General features: G+C 44.9%; 1 protein-coding gene across 5 annotated transcripts in view; it reads right to left on the reverse strand.

Moving 5' to 3' along the window:
- LOC121289803 (2-oxoglutarate dehydrogenase, mitochondrial) overlaps positions 1-18,811 on the reverse strand; it is a 100,430-nt gene that overhangs the window by 59,048 nt on the left and 22,571 nt on the right. For all 5 annotated transcript variants that reach the window (XM_041209638.1, XM_041209635.1, XM_041209640.1 and 2 more), the window contains exon 3: positions 3,889-4,077. In XM_041209638.1, coding sequence (XP_041065572.1) covers positions 3,889-4,077 — 189 coding nt within the window. The remainder of the gene's footprint in view (positions 1-3,888; positions 4,078-18,811) is intronic.

Genomic DNA, 18,811 nt, shown 5'->3' on the forward strand with positions numbered 1-18,811 from the left:
ACATTCAGGCTTAAGTTGAATAGGCATAGCACAGAGCTGTTTGATAGGCACTCGCACACATCAGATCACTCACCACCATCTCATTTTTACACAGGTAAACTCTGGGAATTTCAATCACAAATAGGACGAGCTATTAGGGGAAGGAAGGACCTTTGCTGGCTGATTGACAAAGCATGGAAATGATTTTCAGAGAGAAAAGGCAAGGCTCTCACTTCAGATGGCTGAGGCTAGCTCAACTTGTTCTCCAATTCACTGCCAAAAGGTGCTGAAGCAGGCTAGGTTACAGTTCCTCAGGGATTCGTGCTCTACTGGACCTCAGCCAAGTGCTCATGGCAGCAACAAGCACCACTCAGTGTTCACACGACAGAGGGCAGCCCGTGCACTTTGCAGCAGTAGACCACTCAGTGGCACATAGGAGCAGTAAGCCTGGCTGCTCTCCCATCCCCACCTCCCAGACCTTAGGGCTGCTGAGGCGATTTCACCCTTTGCATCAAGATCAGCTAAAATCAGTACCTATGCAGAAATGAAACTCAAATCGGTCTGGCCCACATATTGTAATGCCCTATCAGGGCTGTGGCCTAACCCTCTGGGGTATCAGAACGGAGCTCAGATCTTCAGTAAATGGCCAACTAGTCTTCTCAAAGATCTTCCAAATGATCTGTTCAGTCACACAAGCGGCAGTTAACAGAAGTTGTGAATTTTAAACATAAACCCACTCCTAGGGGTACGGCCAACAAAACCATCAGGGCACCAAGCTGATGGACAGTTCCTATTTTTGCCTCAAAAGCATTATTTTTCAATAGCATGCCTGAGGTTTATGATCCCAGCTGATGTTATTTCTGGACAAGTCAGATCACAGGGTGGGACTTGGCTTGATAGATCCCAACTTTTATTTTTGTTCAGAAATGTGGAGAGTGGCTACTGAACAGAGTCACAAAGTCTACTGATGAACTTCTAAAACATTTATCAAAACAAGAAAAAAAACACTTTATAACATTATTCCTTCACCTACAACAATACCTTTACAGAGAAATACAGATCCATAAGGACACCAAGTTACAAAACCTATCTTGTACTCTAATGTTCACGGTAAGTACACAGTCCAAGTGAATCAATAGGTGACATATGGTCGGACAGCCCACACTCTGAAACTAAGTGGCTGACTTGCTATGGATCTCTCATCAAGTCTCCCCAGAGGCTTTTTGCACCGTGAGCCAATCGGCCTCAATAAATCAGTCTTTCACTTGGACATCTTCAACAAGGATTCACCTCCAGGGTTTGAATGCTCGTCACTATGTTCTCCTCCCTTGGATCTGTACATGCGTTCAGGCGTCACCCTCCAGCATACACTCCCAAAATACCCTAAATGGAGATCTGGCTGAACAGACTGTCTTATTTTAATATACAATCACCTTGCTGATAAAAACACTTCAGTTTTATTGCCTACAAGAAGGCATCCAGTGGGTGCTGAGTAATTTTATCCTGTAATTAAATGCTCTTTTTGCATGCTAACGTGATCATAGGGGCCCTCGCTGTCAAGCTGATAAAATCATTTTGCAGCCATGTCAGCTCGTGGAAATTGGATAAAAATAGATCGTGAGTGCTGCACCAAGCAGGACACCATTGCTTCACAGGCCCATTGTAAGGAGCCACCCACCTCTGGCTGTCTCCTCCGATCCTCTGGCCTTTCGCAAGCCCATTTTGCCTTATTGTGCTCCCCGCAGCTTTGTCTTTCAACTTGGAGTCTTTTCCTCTGCTCCTTCAATTCCACTGAACAGGAGCAGTTCAGATTCCTGTTCTTTTCTCTTGGCTATCTTCTGCCCCACTCCGTGGCTTTTGGAGCTTTTCTCCTTTGGGACCTGCTTCCTGCACCTCTCTTCCTATCTGCTATGGCAGTTTCTGCGCAATGATCCATCCCACCAGCTGAAATCAAGCCGCTTTTCTGTTTTACCTTGTCTCTGTGGGGCCCCCTGTTGCTAGGCAACAATGCAGTTTTTAAAAATACTTTGCTTTGAATCTCTACCCTACTCCAAGGGCTGTAAACCTCATTAAAATGCAGGTATACAAACCAACTCTTGGACTCATAGGCAACATTCTGAAGTGACCAAAACTCGGGTTTCCCTTTTCTTAACACACACACACATACAACATATAAATTAAACTTAAAGCTATAGCTTATTTCTAACACCCACCAATACGGATATAACTTACATAAAACCAACTTTAGTTCCTAACAGGTTCTAGGTCTTTCCTCACCAGTGTGTACTAACCTCACATGAGTCCTTTCTGCCCACCAGTGACTAGAGGGATCATGACAACAGTCCAGTAAGGACTCCCATGCATATTTGCTCTCTTCACCCTCTCCTTTTTGGAGGGGAGATGGGTTATTTCCACTCACCAGCATCCTCCTCTCCACCCCTCCCCCACCTACACGCACAGAGGGTGGCTCATAGCTTTCTTCAACAAGAAGCGGACAGTGCTGGTGAGACCAATTCCATTGCAGGCCAGCATTCAAATCAATGGAATGGAACTTGGCCTAGCAACAAGATGGATTGTAAGTGCTTTCCATATCAGACGTAAATATGGTACACACTGCATAGGTGTGCAACATCAAGAGGGGAACAGGTCCATGGCGCTCAATGATATCTAATAAATGGTATCTATTCACTGAAAGCTGGATTGAGAAACAGCCAGGAAAAACCAGCTCCACAGATGGTGTACACCACTGTTACGGCTAAGTTAGCTCAGTGCAGATCAAGTGGAATGGGATTATTCAATGAAACTAGAGATTAAATCAATTAGCCATTCTGTTTTTCAAATCAAGCAAGCATTGCCAATGGGCAATGTACACAAATTCAATCCTGTTGTTCAGAGGCTGACAGTGAGAAAAATCAGCACTCACGATCTATTTTTATCCAATTTCCACGAGCTGACATGGCTGCAAAATGATTTTATCAGCTTGACAGCGAGGGCCCCATGATCACATTAGCATGCAAAAAGAACATTTAATTACAGGATAAAATTACTCAGCACCCACTGGATGCCTTCTTGTAGGCAATAAAACTGAAGTGTTTTTATCAGCAAGGTGATTGTATATTAAAATAAGACAGTCTGTTCAGCCAGATCTCCATTTAGGGTATTTTGTCACACCCATCTCAAGAAACCCAACATAGCAAGGGCTACACCCTGTGTGACACTGACACACCTGCACACACTCTCTGTGTCTCAATCGCCTATTTTTGCCATGTTAATCACAGCTGAGGCCACATTTTTTTCTTCTTTATTCTTTTATGGGATGTGGGCCCACCCTAACTGTCCTTGAATGGAGTGCATTGCTTGTCCATTTCAGAGGGCAGTTAAGAGTCAACCACATTGCTGTGGGTCTGGAGTCACACGTAGGCCAGACCGGGTAAGGGCAGCAGATTTCCTTCCCGAAAGGACATTAGTGAACCAGATGGGTTTTTACGACAATCGATGATAGTGGTCTCCGAGATCCTCGCAGCAGAAGGCCGGCCACCACAGGCCCGTTAGTTGGGGAGATTTACACGCTGAGTGAGGAGGCTGGTTGCTCATGTATCCATTCAACATGCCCCCCAAGCTTGGTTGGTCATGGTGCAAGATTCAGAATTCCTTTCCAGAGTCTAACAAGCCAGTGCATGCAAGCACGCTTTGTACAATCACATGAGCTTCTGTTTTTACACAGTCACCATTAAATGAGCATTCATGAGTCACATAGGCTACCTGTATGTGTGCATTCTGACAGATAAGCAGAGAAACACCCAGAAATTTAGAATGAGAGGGGAGCTCAGACAAGCAAGCACACAAAAGCAATCATCTTTCAAATCAGACAGCACAGGGGCTCCCTTTCATTCCGGTTCAGCTGGTTACCTGGTAAGCTCTGATGAGTGACTGTACTGCCAGATGATCCTCTACTAACTTGTCCACATTTGGCTGGGTGACCATCATGGACTGGGCATTAGAAAACGCAGCCAAACTCTCACCCAGTGGTGGAGGACTTTGGTAAGCTGTGCCCGGTGGTGCTCCTGCATTGGCATTTCGAAAAAATACATCCCATGACTGTGGAAACAAAAAAGGTAGAAATATTTGGCTCCAAAACTAAAAACAAAAAGAATGAAATTTAAGGTTTAAACACAGTTTTAATCAAATTAACAAAGAAAAGTACCTTCTTAAAACCACGAATTTGATGCCAAGCCAGTCCTGCAGCTGTTACTGCTTGGTAGTGTGTGGGCTCAGGCCTAATACATGTTCCATAGTCAAACCTTCATAAAGAAGCAATCAGTACCACTGGCAGCTTCACGAAGAGAGTCTTTCCGGACCCCTTCTGCACTTTGTGCAACACTCGCAAAAATATGGCCACAGGCTGCCTATTCACTCTTTCAACTCTAACGGTGTGGAGGTTGTGCTACAGTTCGAGGGGAAAGTGAAACGAGACCAAGTCCGTACTGTGTAGGTGTCAGGTATCGCCCACTAATAAAGGAGATGTCTGATAGAAGCTACACGATTTTGTGAAGTGATTGCTGAAGTCAGGATGACTGCTCAGTGAACTCAGCACAAACTTGCTGGACTTGTATAGCATCTCTAAACCACCAGAACCTACCCAAGTGCTGAGGAGACAAATCAGATGCCAAGGAATGTCAGAGGAGATCAGCAAATAAGAATGGTCAAATAGATCAAGTGTTGAGGAAATGGTTGAAAATTGGCAAGCAAAGCAATCAAATTTTGGGCCAGTAAGGCTGCCTTCTTTGCTTGTTCCATCACTGGTAAGAGTTGGAATACACTTTCATAAGGGTCAATTTGAAAAAAAAAAAATGCATTGCAGTTCCACACTAGACCAGGGCCAATTTGAATTCTCAGCCAAGAGTTAGATTGGACTTGGAACATTAACTCTGTTTCTCTCTCCACAGGTGACAGACCTGCTGAGTTTTGCCAGCACTTTGTTTTTAAAACGCCAGATTAATACTCACAGATCCGAATCTCAAAGTTGTGCAGTAATCCGTGATCACGACCAGTATATTGGAAATATCTCAACAGCACTGGCAGAAACAACTGATTCCTCCCAATGTAGCTTGACTTTATGAAGGGTCTAGGAAGTCCGAGGATCCTCCTAACACATTTTAATCAAGCGGGTCACCTACTATCAAACAGTCTCACCAAAGGCTAAAACCAAGACTAGATTAAAAAAAAATCTAACTCAGCCTTGAATATATTCAATGACCCAGTCTTCACTGCTCTCTGGGGAAGAGAATTCCAAAGACACTCAATCCTCAGATGAAATTCCTCCTCATCTGTCTTAAATGGAAGACCCCTTATTCTCAAATTGTGCTTCCCAATTCTAGATTCCCCAGGAGGTGAAACATCCTCTCTGCATCTACTCTGTCATGGCCCTAGAATCTTATGTTTCAATAAGATCATCTCTCATTCTTCTAAACTCCAATTGGTAGAGGCCTAACCTGTCCTCATAGGACAACTCCCTCATTCCAGGAATCAGCCTAGTGAACCTTCTCTGAACTGCCTACAATGCAAGTACGCCTTAAAAAAGAGACCAAGACTCTACACAGGACTCCAGGCGCAGTGCAGCAAGACTTCCCTACTTTTATACTCCATCCCCCTTTGCCATTATGGCCAACACCCCATTTGCCTTCCTAATCACTTGTTGTGGCTGCATACTAACTTTTTGTGATTCATGTACAAGAACCCCCAGATCCCTCTGTTTCACAGCATTCTGCAGCCTCTCCATTTAAATAATGTTCTGCTTTTCTATTCTTCCTGCCAAAGTGGACAACCTCACATTTTCCCACATTATATTCAGGTGCCAATTGTTTGCCCGCTCGTTTCGTTTATCTATATTCCTTTGCAGGCCGTGTCCCTCTTCACAACTTGCTTTCCTACCTGTTCTATTCGAACCCACAACCTTCTGACTCGCAGAATTCGGCAGTAGCAGACACCTGAAGCTGCAAATTAAGTGGATAGATAGCAACTGGGAACAGCCCCACCTGCTGCTATTTTGAGGTTAGTGTCTCATTATTTCTTTTCTTTATTCACGAGCAGCATTTTGGGCCCAAATATAGAAGAAGCGATGGTCCTTGTAGAAGTTGATTGGCAAAAAAAAAAAAAAAAATCTTCTTGCACCTTTTCATATAAATACAGATAAAAACTGCTTCTCCTTGCTGGAACCCTGAGAGCCCACTCGATTCCCTCGTGGAGGAATCTAGAACGGGGGTGGGGGGGGGCACAGTTGAAAAATAACAAGATTCCAATTTAAGACGCAAGAGGTTTTTCTTCGCTCAGGGGGTTGCTCGCCTTGGGAATTCCCCAGAGAGCAGTGGAGGCTGGGTCATTGAATATAGATTTTGACCTACAAGGGAGTTGTGGATTATGAGGAACAGGCAGGCAAGTGGAGTTAAGGCCACAATCAGATCAGCCATAATTTTGTTGAATGGTGGAGCAGGCTTGAGGGACCGAATGGCCTACTCCAGCTCCCATTTCTTATGATCTTAGAGTGAACCTGTCAGTCTAGGGGAAGAGGAGACTAGGGCAAGTGGCAATTGAGCAGGTCAGGGAAGGGCAGCCTTTCTTCAACTATCCACTAGCTGAGGCCTGTCCGATGAACAGCAACTTATCAACTTCTCCATGGCAACAAATGTTGGCTTGACTGACAGCTTTGTCTTAAAATAAAAAAGGCCTCTTTTAAAGATTTGGAGAATGTAAAGAGGATGTTCCTGATTCCTGTTTGCTCAGTTTTCAGTTCTGTCTAAAGAGGACAGCTGGAACGTGCGTGAGGTTTGCAGAAGAACATCTCAGAAATCACCAACATCCACGTTTAGTGAGTTTTGATTTGAAACTTTAACGTCCATGCTCTTTAAAGTTTGACAGATTATTGAGCTGTTCACTTCTTGATATAAAATGGTACAAGTAAAAATGCAGTTCTTAGCCCAATCACTCCTAAGCTCCATATGATATTGCCATTGACACTGAACTGGCCTCTGGCTGTTTAAGAATATTCTGCATTTTTGTCAATTATTTTGTGCGTCAATAAATTTAAGATTTGTTGAACCGTTAAGTGTTTAAATTTAAACTGTGGCATTTAACATCAGTAAAGCCATCAGAGTGCCTCATCCCATAGCGCAGGGGGCTCCTCAACCTCTTTTTGCCGAGGCTCCATCCTGTATTATAAAAATACCCCCTGAATTACAAGTATTTTTTCCTGCATAAAAAATGTGCTTAATTATAACCAGCTTTATCCTTCTTGTTTTGTGTGGGACTTGTTGCCAGTGCTGAGCAAAATGCCACCAAACTGTGGAGCTATATTGGACAAGAATATACACATATGAAGAACAATGTTCATCCTGGCTCAGTCCTTGGTTCTCACTGTCGCTGCTAACAACCCATCACAAGTAGGTTGTACTCAAAGCTTTCAGTGCTGCAGAAATGCTGTACTCATCAAAACATTCACACCAAAATGTCTCCAGTGATGTTCCACAGACTGGGTTGTGCAGCGAGATTCCCACAAGTTTTCTTCTAATTGTTTTTCGTGGAAGAGGGCCACAGCTTAGCTTCAACATTTTCGCTAAAGGGTTTTGTGGCCCACAAGAGTGCAGCAATCGGTCAGTCGTGAGTTCTGGAAAATTGCTGCACGGACCAGAAAGATCAAAGTTTGCGAGAACGTAAAAGATCAAACGTTTCTCCAGTCGCGCCCCCCAACCAACAGACAAAGAGCTTTCCAAATTTCCTTTGGAATACTTTCATTCTTTCAGTCTAGGCAGCAAAACCAAATTCTCCCACCATGCCTAGCTTTATTTAACTTACTAGTTTCACTGAATATGTCTGAGGGGTAAACCAGTTTAACCAACTGCATATTCAGTATTCCAGCAAGGTCAAGGTCAACATTGAGAGCAACATCTAACTAGCCTTTTTTTGTTGTCTTGAGCTCTTTGCAGAACAAAATGCCCAATTTCCTTATCCCGGGTCTGCTGAACATAGGTGGACAGACAGGACATCTTAGAAACATCTTTGAATGCAGCAAGTTGCAGATATTGCCACGCAGCTCATCAACCCACGTTTGACAAGGGTCAGTTAACAATGGGTACTTTCCCAGTTCCTTGGCCTTCTGCTCTCCATTTTCCTTACCATTTCAATTTTACACAGCATTATCAACTCAGCAACTGGGTGCCTTTTTTTTTGTTTGCTTTGGCAATTTTCTACGCCATGACAGTAGGATGAAACTGGATTATCCGCAGTAGTCATGAATTCCATTTCTGTTTTAAGATCAACTTCTACCTTGAGCTTTAGTGAAAAAAAAAGCACCTTGCTTGTCCTGATATATTTGTGCTTGGTAATTCAAAGGCTCTAATTTTTTTGGGGTAGGGGGCAGAATTAAAGGTTTATTGCACAGTACTTATACACACTGTATATGACTAACTTATATCTCCACTTCCAGTACAGGTTGCTACTTTTGTATTCCCTTAATTCGGCAGGGTTAGTGTTTATTTATTTATTTTTACACACACTTTCTTCACCTCTTTGGTTTTCTTTAGCCTTTAGGATTGATGAAGGAATTTCTAGATCATTGTTCTGTGGGTATTGTTGTTTCGAAGCTGATGATCGCATTAAAAAAATTACTAGATATGGATAAGTGATGAACATTCACCCTGTTCTTTGTGATTCATTTACAAACAATCATACGAAATAGGAGTGGGCTATTCGGCCTCTCAAGCCTGCTCTGCTATTCAATAAGATTGTGGCTGATCCGATGGTGTTTCAAATTCCACATTCCTTCCACCCAGATAACCTTTGATTCCCTTGCCTAACAAGAAACCTTCTACCTCTGGCTTAAAAATATTCAATAACCCCGCCTCCGCCATCTTCTGAGGCAGAGAGTTCCAAAGTCACACAACCCTCAGAAAAAAAAAATCTCCTCATCTCTGTCCTAAGGGTGACCCCTAATTTTAAAACAGTGCCCCCTAGTTCTGAACTCACCCACAAGAGGAAACATCCTTTCAAGGTCCACCTTGTCAAGGCCGTTCAGGATCTTGTATACTTCAATCAAATCACCCCTCACTCTTCTAAACTCCAGTGGGAATAAGCCCAGCCTGTCCAACCTTTCCTCATAAGACATCCTGCTCATTCCAGGTATCAATCAATCAAGTAAACCTCCTGTGAACCGCCTCCAATGCATTTACATACACCAGAATATTTCAGTAAGCACACATTACCAAGTGAATATTAGATGTCATTTTACAAAAAGGAGTATAATTAACCAAAACTAGATTACCAGAAACTGCAGAACAGGGATGTCAATTACTTTCATTTTTTGTCAATAAAATTTCTTAAATATAGAACATGTCCCGCAGGGAAATATGCAGAAAAACAGGCTGGGAGCCAAAGAGGGAGATATCAGCATGGTCAGTCAAGGGCTCGTTGAGTTGGGTTTTAAGGCAAGTTAAGGAATGGCGACTTCAGGAGGAATTCAAGAGTATGGGGCCCAGACCACTGAAGACACAGCCTCCAATGGTGGGCAGAAGGGAGGTAGAAGGCCATAGAGTGCAGGGGGGTTGTAGGAATGAAGGAGAGTTTCTCAAAGTGGAGGACATGTTGAGGGGTAAGACTTAAGGGGATTGACACATGAGGATGGGAGTTTTATATTTGATGTGTTGCAGAGCTGGGAGCCAGGGTTTATGGCTGAGCTGAATAGCAGAGTTGTGGATAAGCTAAGCCTCACGGAGAGTGGAGGATGAAAGGTCAACCAGGAGAACATTGGATTCGTTCAGTCTGCAGGTGACAAAAGCATGGAAAACCACTTCAGCAACAATAGATGGGAGTGAGATAGGGGTGGAAGTGTCAGATGGAGATGGGAGTAGGTGGTCTTTGTGCCAACGATGATATGGGATGAGAAACAGAGCTTCTGGGTATGAATGGGACAATGAGGTTCCAAACAAACAGTCTATTTTAGCCCAAGAAATTTCCCAGGAGGAAGATGGGAATTAGCAGAAAGGGTGCAAAGACAATGGCTATGCTCTTCCCAATCTATGGCTGGCTGTAGGACAGGCAGCATGATGGCCAGAGGCAGTGGTAAAAAGGTGGTGGAGACATGAAAGCTGGCTCCATATCTGTGCATAATACTAACAAAGATCAACCTATATAGAAGATGGAGGGGGGAGGCCCAAGGATTGGTCCTAGGGCACTACAGAGGTCAACTAGCAAGGGCAAGAAGAAAAGCCACTGCTGGAGATGCTCTGACTACACAGATGTGCAGGAGTGGAACCAAGTGAGGGCAGGTCAACTGAACCATAACTATCAATGTTACAAAATGCCTCGGAAAGGCTTGATGGGACAGCGGAGAGAGAACTCCACTCTGGTATCACTGACCTGGGAGTGCAAAAGAAAGATGTCCCATTCTTACCTTGGCGAACACAAGCTTGCAAACAGTTTTCCTGTTTGGAAAGGGGGACAAATCTAACAAGCTGACAGGAACAAACAGGACCCATCTGAAAACAGCAATCCCTGCAGCTCCACTACATCTGTGTCCAGTCCCCGGATGTTCAAGAAGCTATTTTCAGTCCTTACTCATTGCTGCAGCTGAGGCCCTGGCTCGAGGCGAAAAAGTAAACACAGCATAAAGAAGAAAGTGAACGAATTAGGAGCTGAGATAGAAAACGAGAGAGAGAAGAGGGTAAGCACTGCAATGCCTGAGAATTATTCAGGTTACTGAGGTTCTGTCATGCTGTTCACTAGAGCACCTACCAACTGCATTCTCCTCTGATAGTTTCTTGCGTTTGAAGTTTGGCTCTTTAACAGCACAATGCATGGAAACAGTCAACTGAGGAAGAGAAAGTTCAACGAGAAGTGCTTAAAAAGTGTTAGAGAAATGCATTTGTTGTCTTGTTGGTCTTGCCTGAATGGCTTACTCCTGCTCCTATTTCTCCTGATCTTACAATCTTAACAGTGAAAGAAAAATTCATTGCACCAACCTACGTTCGGATGGTGTCAAGGTTACAGCTAAAGAAAACTTGGGAAGACAAGGCTGTCCAGCTCAACATGCCCAATTCTTCCAGAATCCACACATGGCTGTTCTTTTCTGACACTGGACCTCTCTCCCACCACCACCTGTTGATCCTGCACTTTCGAGGGCACAAAGTTGACTTACTTTCTTCTAAGGAAAACAAAAAAAAAACTGAACAGTGGTATTTAATAATGTTGCCACTAAAACCCCTTTCTTCTTCGATGGCTAATATTAGAAGGAGCCCAAATCAGCAGCCCTTTCCAAAATTTTGTTCCATGTCTAGCAGCAGAGGGCAGTGGGGCGAAGGGTTGATATTTATGAAAGTTACTCACAGCAGGGCAGACAGTGACCGGCAGTGCACACAAGCACAATGTAGATTTGTTGCCCAAGTTAAACAGCTTTTCATTACACGTTTATCTGGATCTTTCATGATGTCAAAGGCCTGCGGATTGTGGTTGAATTACTGCACCGGTTTGAAAGATATTTAAACGGCACACCGTAATTCTAACCCAACTGTAAATAGTCCAGAAAACAATTGCCAACAAAACATTTTTTCTTCTTCCTGCTGGTCACGTTCTTCTGGTAATCATTTCACGACTTATCAAGCAGTAAAACGGTGCGCTCTGATCACCGAGCTGAGTCCAGAAAACAATTGCCAACAAAACATTTTTTCTTCTTCCTGCTGGTCACGTTCTTCTGGTAATCATTTCACGACTTATCAAGCAGTAAAACGGTGCGCTCTGATCACCGAGCTGAGCAAAATCTCCAAAAATAAATGGGATTTTAATAGACTTGTTAATAACCAACTCCGGAACGTGAGCTATCTTCAAACAAAACCAGCGATTATTGCACAACAGGTCTTCACTCAATAACCTAGCATTCGTGCAAACACCATTTAGCACAGGCATGCGACCCAAAGCACCTTACTTTACAAAGGACTGTACCCGCCACCAAACCAAAAGGAAGGGGCAACTCAAAAGCTTGAGCAAAGGGGCAAGTTTTTAATGGGGGAAGTGGGATTATGGAATCGGCCAGAGTTAGAGGGATGCTGAGTTTGCAGGTTGTCTAGAGGAGCAGACTGCGGAGATTTGAGGGACACAACCAAAAGGAAGGATTTGAACGTGAGCCTCACATTGAAGCAACAATGCGGATAATCTAGCACAGGGGGAGTTGGGGGTTGAGGGGGAAGGAGTGAGAGTTCAGATACCGGCAGTAGAGGTTTTCAGGAGCTCAGCTTTGTGGAGGTTGGAGGATAAGGCGGCAGGCCAGAGGAGCATTGGATAAAAAAAAACAGGGCGAGTGCTTCAGAAGATTTTCTAAAGTAAAGGCTGAGACAGACAAATTCCTGGAGGTGGAAGAGGATATGGGGGTCAAAACCTCAACTCAGTAAAATTGGATGCAGGCAGCCGCATTCAGCCTCCGCCCATAACTGGGAGGGAGAAGGAATCAATGACGAGGGAACTAGGTTTGTGTGGCAGGGAAATGAAGTCTAACGGTCTTGTTATTGCCAAGGATTAAAGCTGGGGAAATGGCGACTCATTCATGATAGATGCCGGACGTGTAGGCCCAACAAAGGTAGTGGAGGGGTCACGAGAGGAGAGGGGCAGTGGTACTGCAGAGCTGGATGTTGTCAGCGTGCACGTGGAACTTGATGTCATGTCTTCAGATGGTGTCACCAAGGGGCAGCACACAGGAAGTGAAATAGGAGGCGAGAAGGGGCGAAGTTCGGCAGGGATGGGGTCTCCCTCCAGAGGTAATGGCATGTGGGTGGGAACAGAAGTCATTGGAGATACTTGTATCTGTACTTGCTGTAATCAGGGAACCCTTAAATCGGCAGCAGAGAGCCAGTGGAGTAAACGTTTCTACATGCAGCTGCACAGTGTGCAGAAATGGCTTGTGTAGAGCAGCAGTTCCTGACTTGTACTCAAAGAATTACATAGACATTTTTTCGAATCTCTTATTGGGTTCAGTATATTGGTCAGAAACACTGGCAGTTCCATCCACCAGTGTATAGGGCTAGATTCAGCGTTTATAGGAATGTCAGAGTGTCACCCTCTTCACAGTAAAATCCTGCATGTGATGGGCGTGCTAATAACACTGTAGTCATCATGAATCTAGTGCGACAGCCCAATGAAAGTGCAAGTCAATACATGCATACAGATAGCTGACTTATTTGCCTAGTTCAAAGGGTGATCAAAGCCAATGGAAGCTCTGATTAATCTGTACGCAAGGATCTGAGTCATTGGCTGCTCAGAGTTTGTGGCGAGACACCAAAAGAATTCAGCTGAACCCAAGTGTTTTCGATTCTTTTTCAACATGGATAGGCAGGAATTTGTGGAAATGTTTCACCCCATGCCCAGCTTTTTCCTTCATCCCATATATTGATTAATCCTGATTAATTAACAGGCACCAGCCCGAGCAGCAATGTTCATGCAAAAGGTGTTGACAGCATCAAGAATCCCAGCCCAGACGACGACTTTACAGCAGGCAAGTAATTCACTCCTGACTCCCCAAAGCCTGTCCACCAACTACAAGCACAAGTCAGGAGTGTGAAAGAAAGCTCTCCACTTGAGTGGCGGAGCTGCACTCATCCAGGCAAGACACTTGACACCACCCAGGGCAAAGCAGCCTCCTTGATTGGCACCTCGTCTGCTACCTTCACCATTCACTCCCTTCACCAGTGCACAGTGGCAGCAGTGCGTAGCATCTACAACATGCACTCCAGCAACACACTGAGGCTCCTTCAACAGCACCTTCCAAACCTGTGACCTCTACTGCCATCTAGAAGAAGAGCAGCAGATACATGGGAACACCACCACCTGGAAGTTCCCCTCCAAGCCACACACCATCCTGACTTGGAAATATATCACTGTTCATTCACTGTCACTGGGTCAAAATCCTGGAACTCCCTCCCTAACAGCACGGTGAGTGTACCTACACCACAGGGACTGCAGCGGCTCAAGGCGGCAGCTCAGCACCACCTTCACAAGGGCAACTAGGGGTGGGCAATAAATGCTGGGCCCAGCCAGCGACGCTCACGTCCTGTGATTGAATAGAATAAAATAAAATAAAAGTCACGGGTCTCTGCACATTCCTGCCTCCCAGCCCATTAAAGAGCTCAACACAGACAGGACCAAATTGTGCAGCACTATGTCATACTATGCATTGTCCTTGGAAATTGGAGCACCTTGCCTATTGTTAGGAGCCAAACAATTCCTAATTACTGCTCATTTATTTCAAGTTTCTACTGCAATACTAGTGTGGATCAAATTCCCTCACATGCCTAATGAGCTCCAACAACAGTCCCTTTCAAGTATGCAAGTGCTGCATTTAGCATGAAATTATCCATATAGACATAACATGCGGGTTTTGAAAACATTTACTCAGACACTATCTCCAGCAGTCCGAAGAGCCAGAACTGTGTTAAGTAATAATCACCCAGAAATTGATCCTTCGTACATTCTGCACTTTAAGTTCAGAATCATCGCAAAAGGTTTCCTTCCACAGCCTTTCCCATTCTTTTCTCTTCCTCCAGGACCCCATTACTCTTTGCCTCCAGAGATCCACTGGCCTTGGGGACTAGCTGCCACCAATACTCCCCACTTTCTCTGCCCTCTGGAAACACTTAAAACCCTCCCCACAAAAGTAGCAGAAGCCAATCCAACACTCATCGTCAAAATCCCCCACAAACAAGAAACAGATTCCCCAGTTCCTCAATGTTCCAGTTAGTCTCGTACTAATATTCCCTCTGCCAGCCACTCTCGGCTATGTTTCATGAGTAGGAGCATGGTCAAAACTAAAAGGCTGAGTAAAACAGGTTTATATTAAAACTCCAATGTGTCCTGTGCACATGGCAACCAGGAGGCAGTAAACACAATAGGTACCCCTCTCCTCTCCGGCACAACTTTCTCAGCATTCATATCCTGCTACCCAGCCCAATGCCTTGCTCCATAGGAAACCACATCCTGTCCTTTATGGAGCGACTCCCCCAGTTTCGGACTATTTTGTGACAATCCAAGCAAACCGGTGACGGAAAGAATCCAAGCCAGGTCTCGCATGCAAACTAACTGGTGCAATCACCTCCTCCGAACATCACTCATTGCAGTGACCTTCAGATGGATAAAAATAGTACTCTCAAAAGAACCCTGTGACATTCAGACTGCCAATGTTGTAACTGATGTTATGTAAAAGGTGTGTATGCTTGCTGGAATTTTTACATTGAAGTAGGACATAGAAAGTACATCACAGAAACAGGCCATTCAGCCCACACTAATGTTCATGTGCCACACGAGCCCCCTTCAGCACTTGGATATCACCTTTATGTGGACTCTCCAACCCTCAATACACCACAAAGTAAGACACAACCAATGGATTAATTGGGCATGGTGACCGTTATGTAAGTGAGCACGGCCAACTTGCACACAGCAAGGTCCCAATATTATCAGCAAACCAAGCAGTCAGACAGCCCTTCGTGATAAAAGCAAAATACTGCAGGTGCTGGAAATCTGAAATAAAACAGAAAATGCTGGAAAAACTCAGCAGGTCTGGCAGCATTTGTGGAGAGAGAAACAGAGTTAACGTTTCAAGTCCTTATGGCTTCTTCAGAGCTAAATACCCTTCAGTGATATTGAGCAACATTATTGACTAAGACTCAGGATTGTGCCCCGGTCATTTAGGGCTGAGATGAGGAGAGATTTCTTCATTTAAAAGGGTTGTGAATCTTTGGTACTGTGCGGGTCTCGGATTGCTCTGTTTCTGGCTCTGCCACGCACTGCAGCGATATGGCTTCTTGGGACAATGTCAAGTGCCTGCTTGGCTCAGTTGATTCCATTCTTGTCACTGAGTCCCACTTCAGGACTTGAATGGAATCAACTGAGCCAAGCAGGCACTTGACATTGTCCCAAGAAGCCATATGGCTGCAGTGCGTGGCAGAGCCAGAAACAGAGCAATCCGAGACCCGCCCAGTACCTCAAGATATACCAAATTGACACTAACCTCTCCACAGAGCTTTCCTGAAACTCGGATCTAACCATTCCACCAATGTAATTTAGATTGCACTTCTCTTTCCCACTACTTTGTTCCGTATAGCCCTCTGAGTGTTTATTTATGGCTGGGATATATTTACACAGTTACTGTTCATCCAAAAAAAGAGGTAACCTGGGGTTTACCACTGATCAGAAACTTAATGGGCCAGCCATATAAATAAGGTAGTTACAAAAAAGGTCGGAGGCTGGGAATTCTACAGCGAGTAACTCACCTCTGACTCCCCAAAGCTTGTCCACCATCTACATGGCACAAGTCAGGAGTGTGATTGAATACTCTCCACTTGCCTGGATCAGTGCAGCTCAAACAACACTCAGGAAGCTCAACACCATCCAGAACAAAGCAGCCCACTTGATTGGCACCCCTTCCACCACGGATGCACAGTGGCAACAGTGTGTACCATCTACAAGAAGCGCTGCAGGAACTCACCAAGGCTCCTTTAACAGCACCTTACAAACCCACAATCTAGAAGGACAAGGGCAGCAGACACATGGGAACACCACTCCCGCCCCCCTCAAGCCATTCACCATCCTGACTTGGAAATATATCGTCTTTCCTTCACTGTCGCTGGGTCAAAATCCTGGAACTCCCGCCCTAACAGCACGGTGGGTGTACCTACACCACATGGACTGCAGCAGTTCAAGAAGGCAGCTCACAACCACCTTCTCAAGGACAATTAGGGATGGGCAATAAATGCTGGCCTAGCCAGCAACACATGCAGCCCATAAATCAATAAAATAAAAAAGTTGGAACACCCTTTTAAGGGTTAAGGAGGGCTAAGACAAATGGGCAATCTCCCAGGAAACTCGTAAGGTAGACGTGTGGTTATGGAGCCTAGAGGCAGGGAGTTTAAAATAGGCAAGACAGCTTAAAAATGCAACATATAAATCCAAAAGGCAAAAAAAATCTCCAGGCTCCACACTTCCCACATGCTAACAAGGCTTTGTATCAATTCACTTCCTCTCTAGGGAATGCCCAATGAAAGCTTAAGGACGGGACGAAGAGAAAATGTGGATAAACCTGTCCTTCCCAGGACCGATTTTAAGGATAATTAAAACATCTGTCAGTTAACTTAACACAGACACAGAATGGATTCCAGGACTTTCCAGCTCTATATGGTATTGTTGCACTATTGAAGGGGCTGACTCTGCATCGTTTAAAGTGGGCAATAGCTTTGAGTTTACTGGTCCAAACGGTAGGCCCAATGACAGACAAATACCTTTGCTGCAGCCTCTTTCATGGGTTCCCACTGAAAACACAACACAGTGGCGGGCCATTTGGCCCAACCAGCTGGTGTTCATCCTCTGCATGAACAGCAGTCCTAAACCTAAATAGCTGCCCTATTCCCACAGCCCCTTACCCTTTCCAACCTTTACAGCACAGAAGGGGGCCATTCAGCTCATCGTGTTCGTGCAGGTCAACAAAGATCTGACTACACTAATCCCATTTTCCAGCGCTTGGCCCATAGCCCCGGAGGCTATCGCAATGCAAGTGAATATCTAAATATTTCTTAAATGTTGAGAGTTTCTGGCTCAACCACCCTTTCAGGCAGTGAGTTCCAGACTCCCACCACCCTCTGGGTGAAAAAGCTTCTCAACTCCCCTCTTAGATTTAAGCTAAGAGGTAGAAGGCTACGCACCCTGGTTATTTCCCCTCTAATCAGAGAATTACAGTACAGAAGAGGCCCTTTGACCCATCGAGTCTGCACCAACACGTGAGAAACACCTGACCTAATCCCATTTACCAGCACTTGGCCCATAGCCTTGAATGTTATGATGTTCCAAGTGCTCATCCAGGTACTTTTTAAAGGATGTGAGGCAACCCGCCTCCACCACCCTCCCAGGCAGCACATTCCAGACCGTCACCACCCTCTGGGTAAAAAAAGTTTTTCCTCACATCCCCCTAAACGTCCTGCCCCTCACCTTGAACTTATGCCCCCTTGTGACTGACCCTTCAACTAAGGGGAACAGCTGCTCCCTATCCACCCTGTCCATGCCCCTCATAATCTTGTACACCTCGATCAGGTCGCCCCTCAGTCTTCTCTACTCCAACGAAAGCAACCTCTATCCAACCTCTCTTCATAACTTAACTTAACTTTCATCTCAGGCAACATCCTGGTGAATCTCCTCTGCACCCCCTCCAGTGCAATCACAGCCTTCCTATAATGTGGCGACCAGAACTGCACGCAGTACTCCAGCTGTGGCCTCACCAAGGTTCTATACAACTCCAACATGACCTCCCTACTTTTGTAATCTATGCCTCGATTGATAAAGGCAATTGTCTCATATGCCTTTTTCACCACCCCACTAACATGCCCCTCTGCCTTCAGAGATCCATGGACACACACGCCAAGGTCCTTTTGTTCTTCAGAACTTCCTAGTGCCATGCCGTTCATTGAATACTTCCTTGTCAAATTACTCCTTCCAAAATGTATCACCTCACACTTTTCAGGGTTAAATTCCATCTGCCACTTATCTGCCCATTTGACCATCCCGTCTATATCTTCCTGTAGCCCAAGACACTCAACCTCACATTGAACCACCTGGCCAATCTTTGTGTCATCCGCAAACTTACTAATTCTACCCCCACATAGATGTCTATGGCGTTTATAAAAATGACAAATAATAGGAGACCCAGCACAGATCCCTGTGGTACGCCACTGGATACTGGCTTCCAATCACTAAAGCATCCTTCTGTTATCACCCTCTGCCTCCTACAACTAAACCAATTTTGAATCCACCTTATCAA

The sequence above is a fragment of the Carcharodon carcharias genome, chromosome 17, assembly GCF_017639515.1.
Source record: "Carcharodon carcharias isolate sCarCar2 chromosome 17, sCarCar2.pri, whole genome shotgun sequence".
Lineage (NCBI taxonomy): Eukaryota > Metazoa > Chordata > Chondrichthyes > Lamniformes > Lamnidae > Carcharodon > Carcharodon carcharias.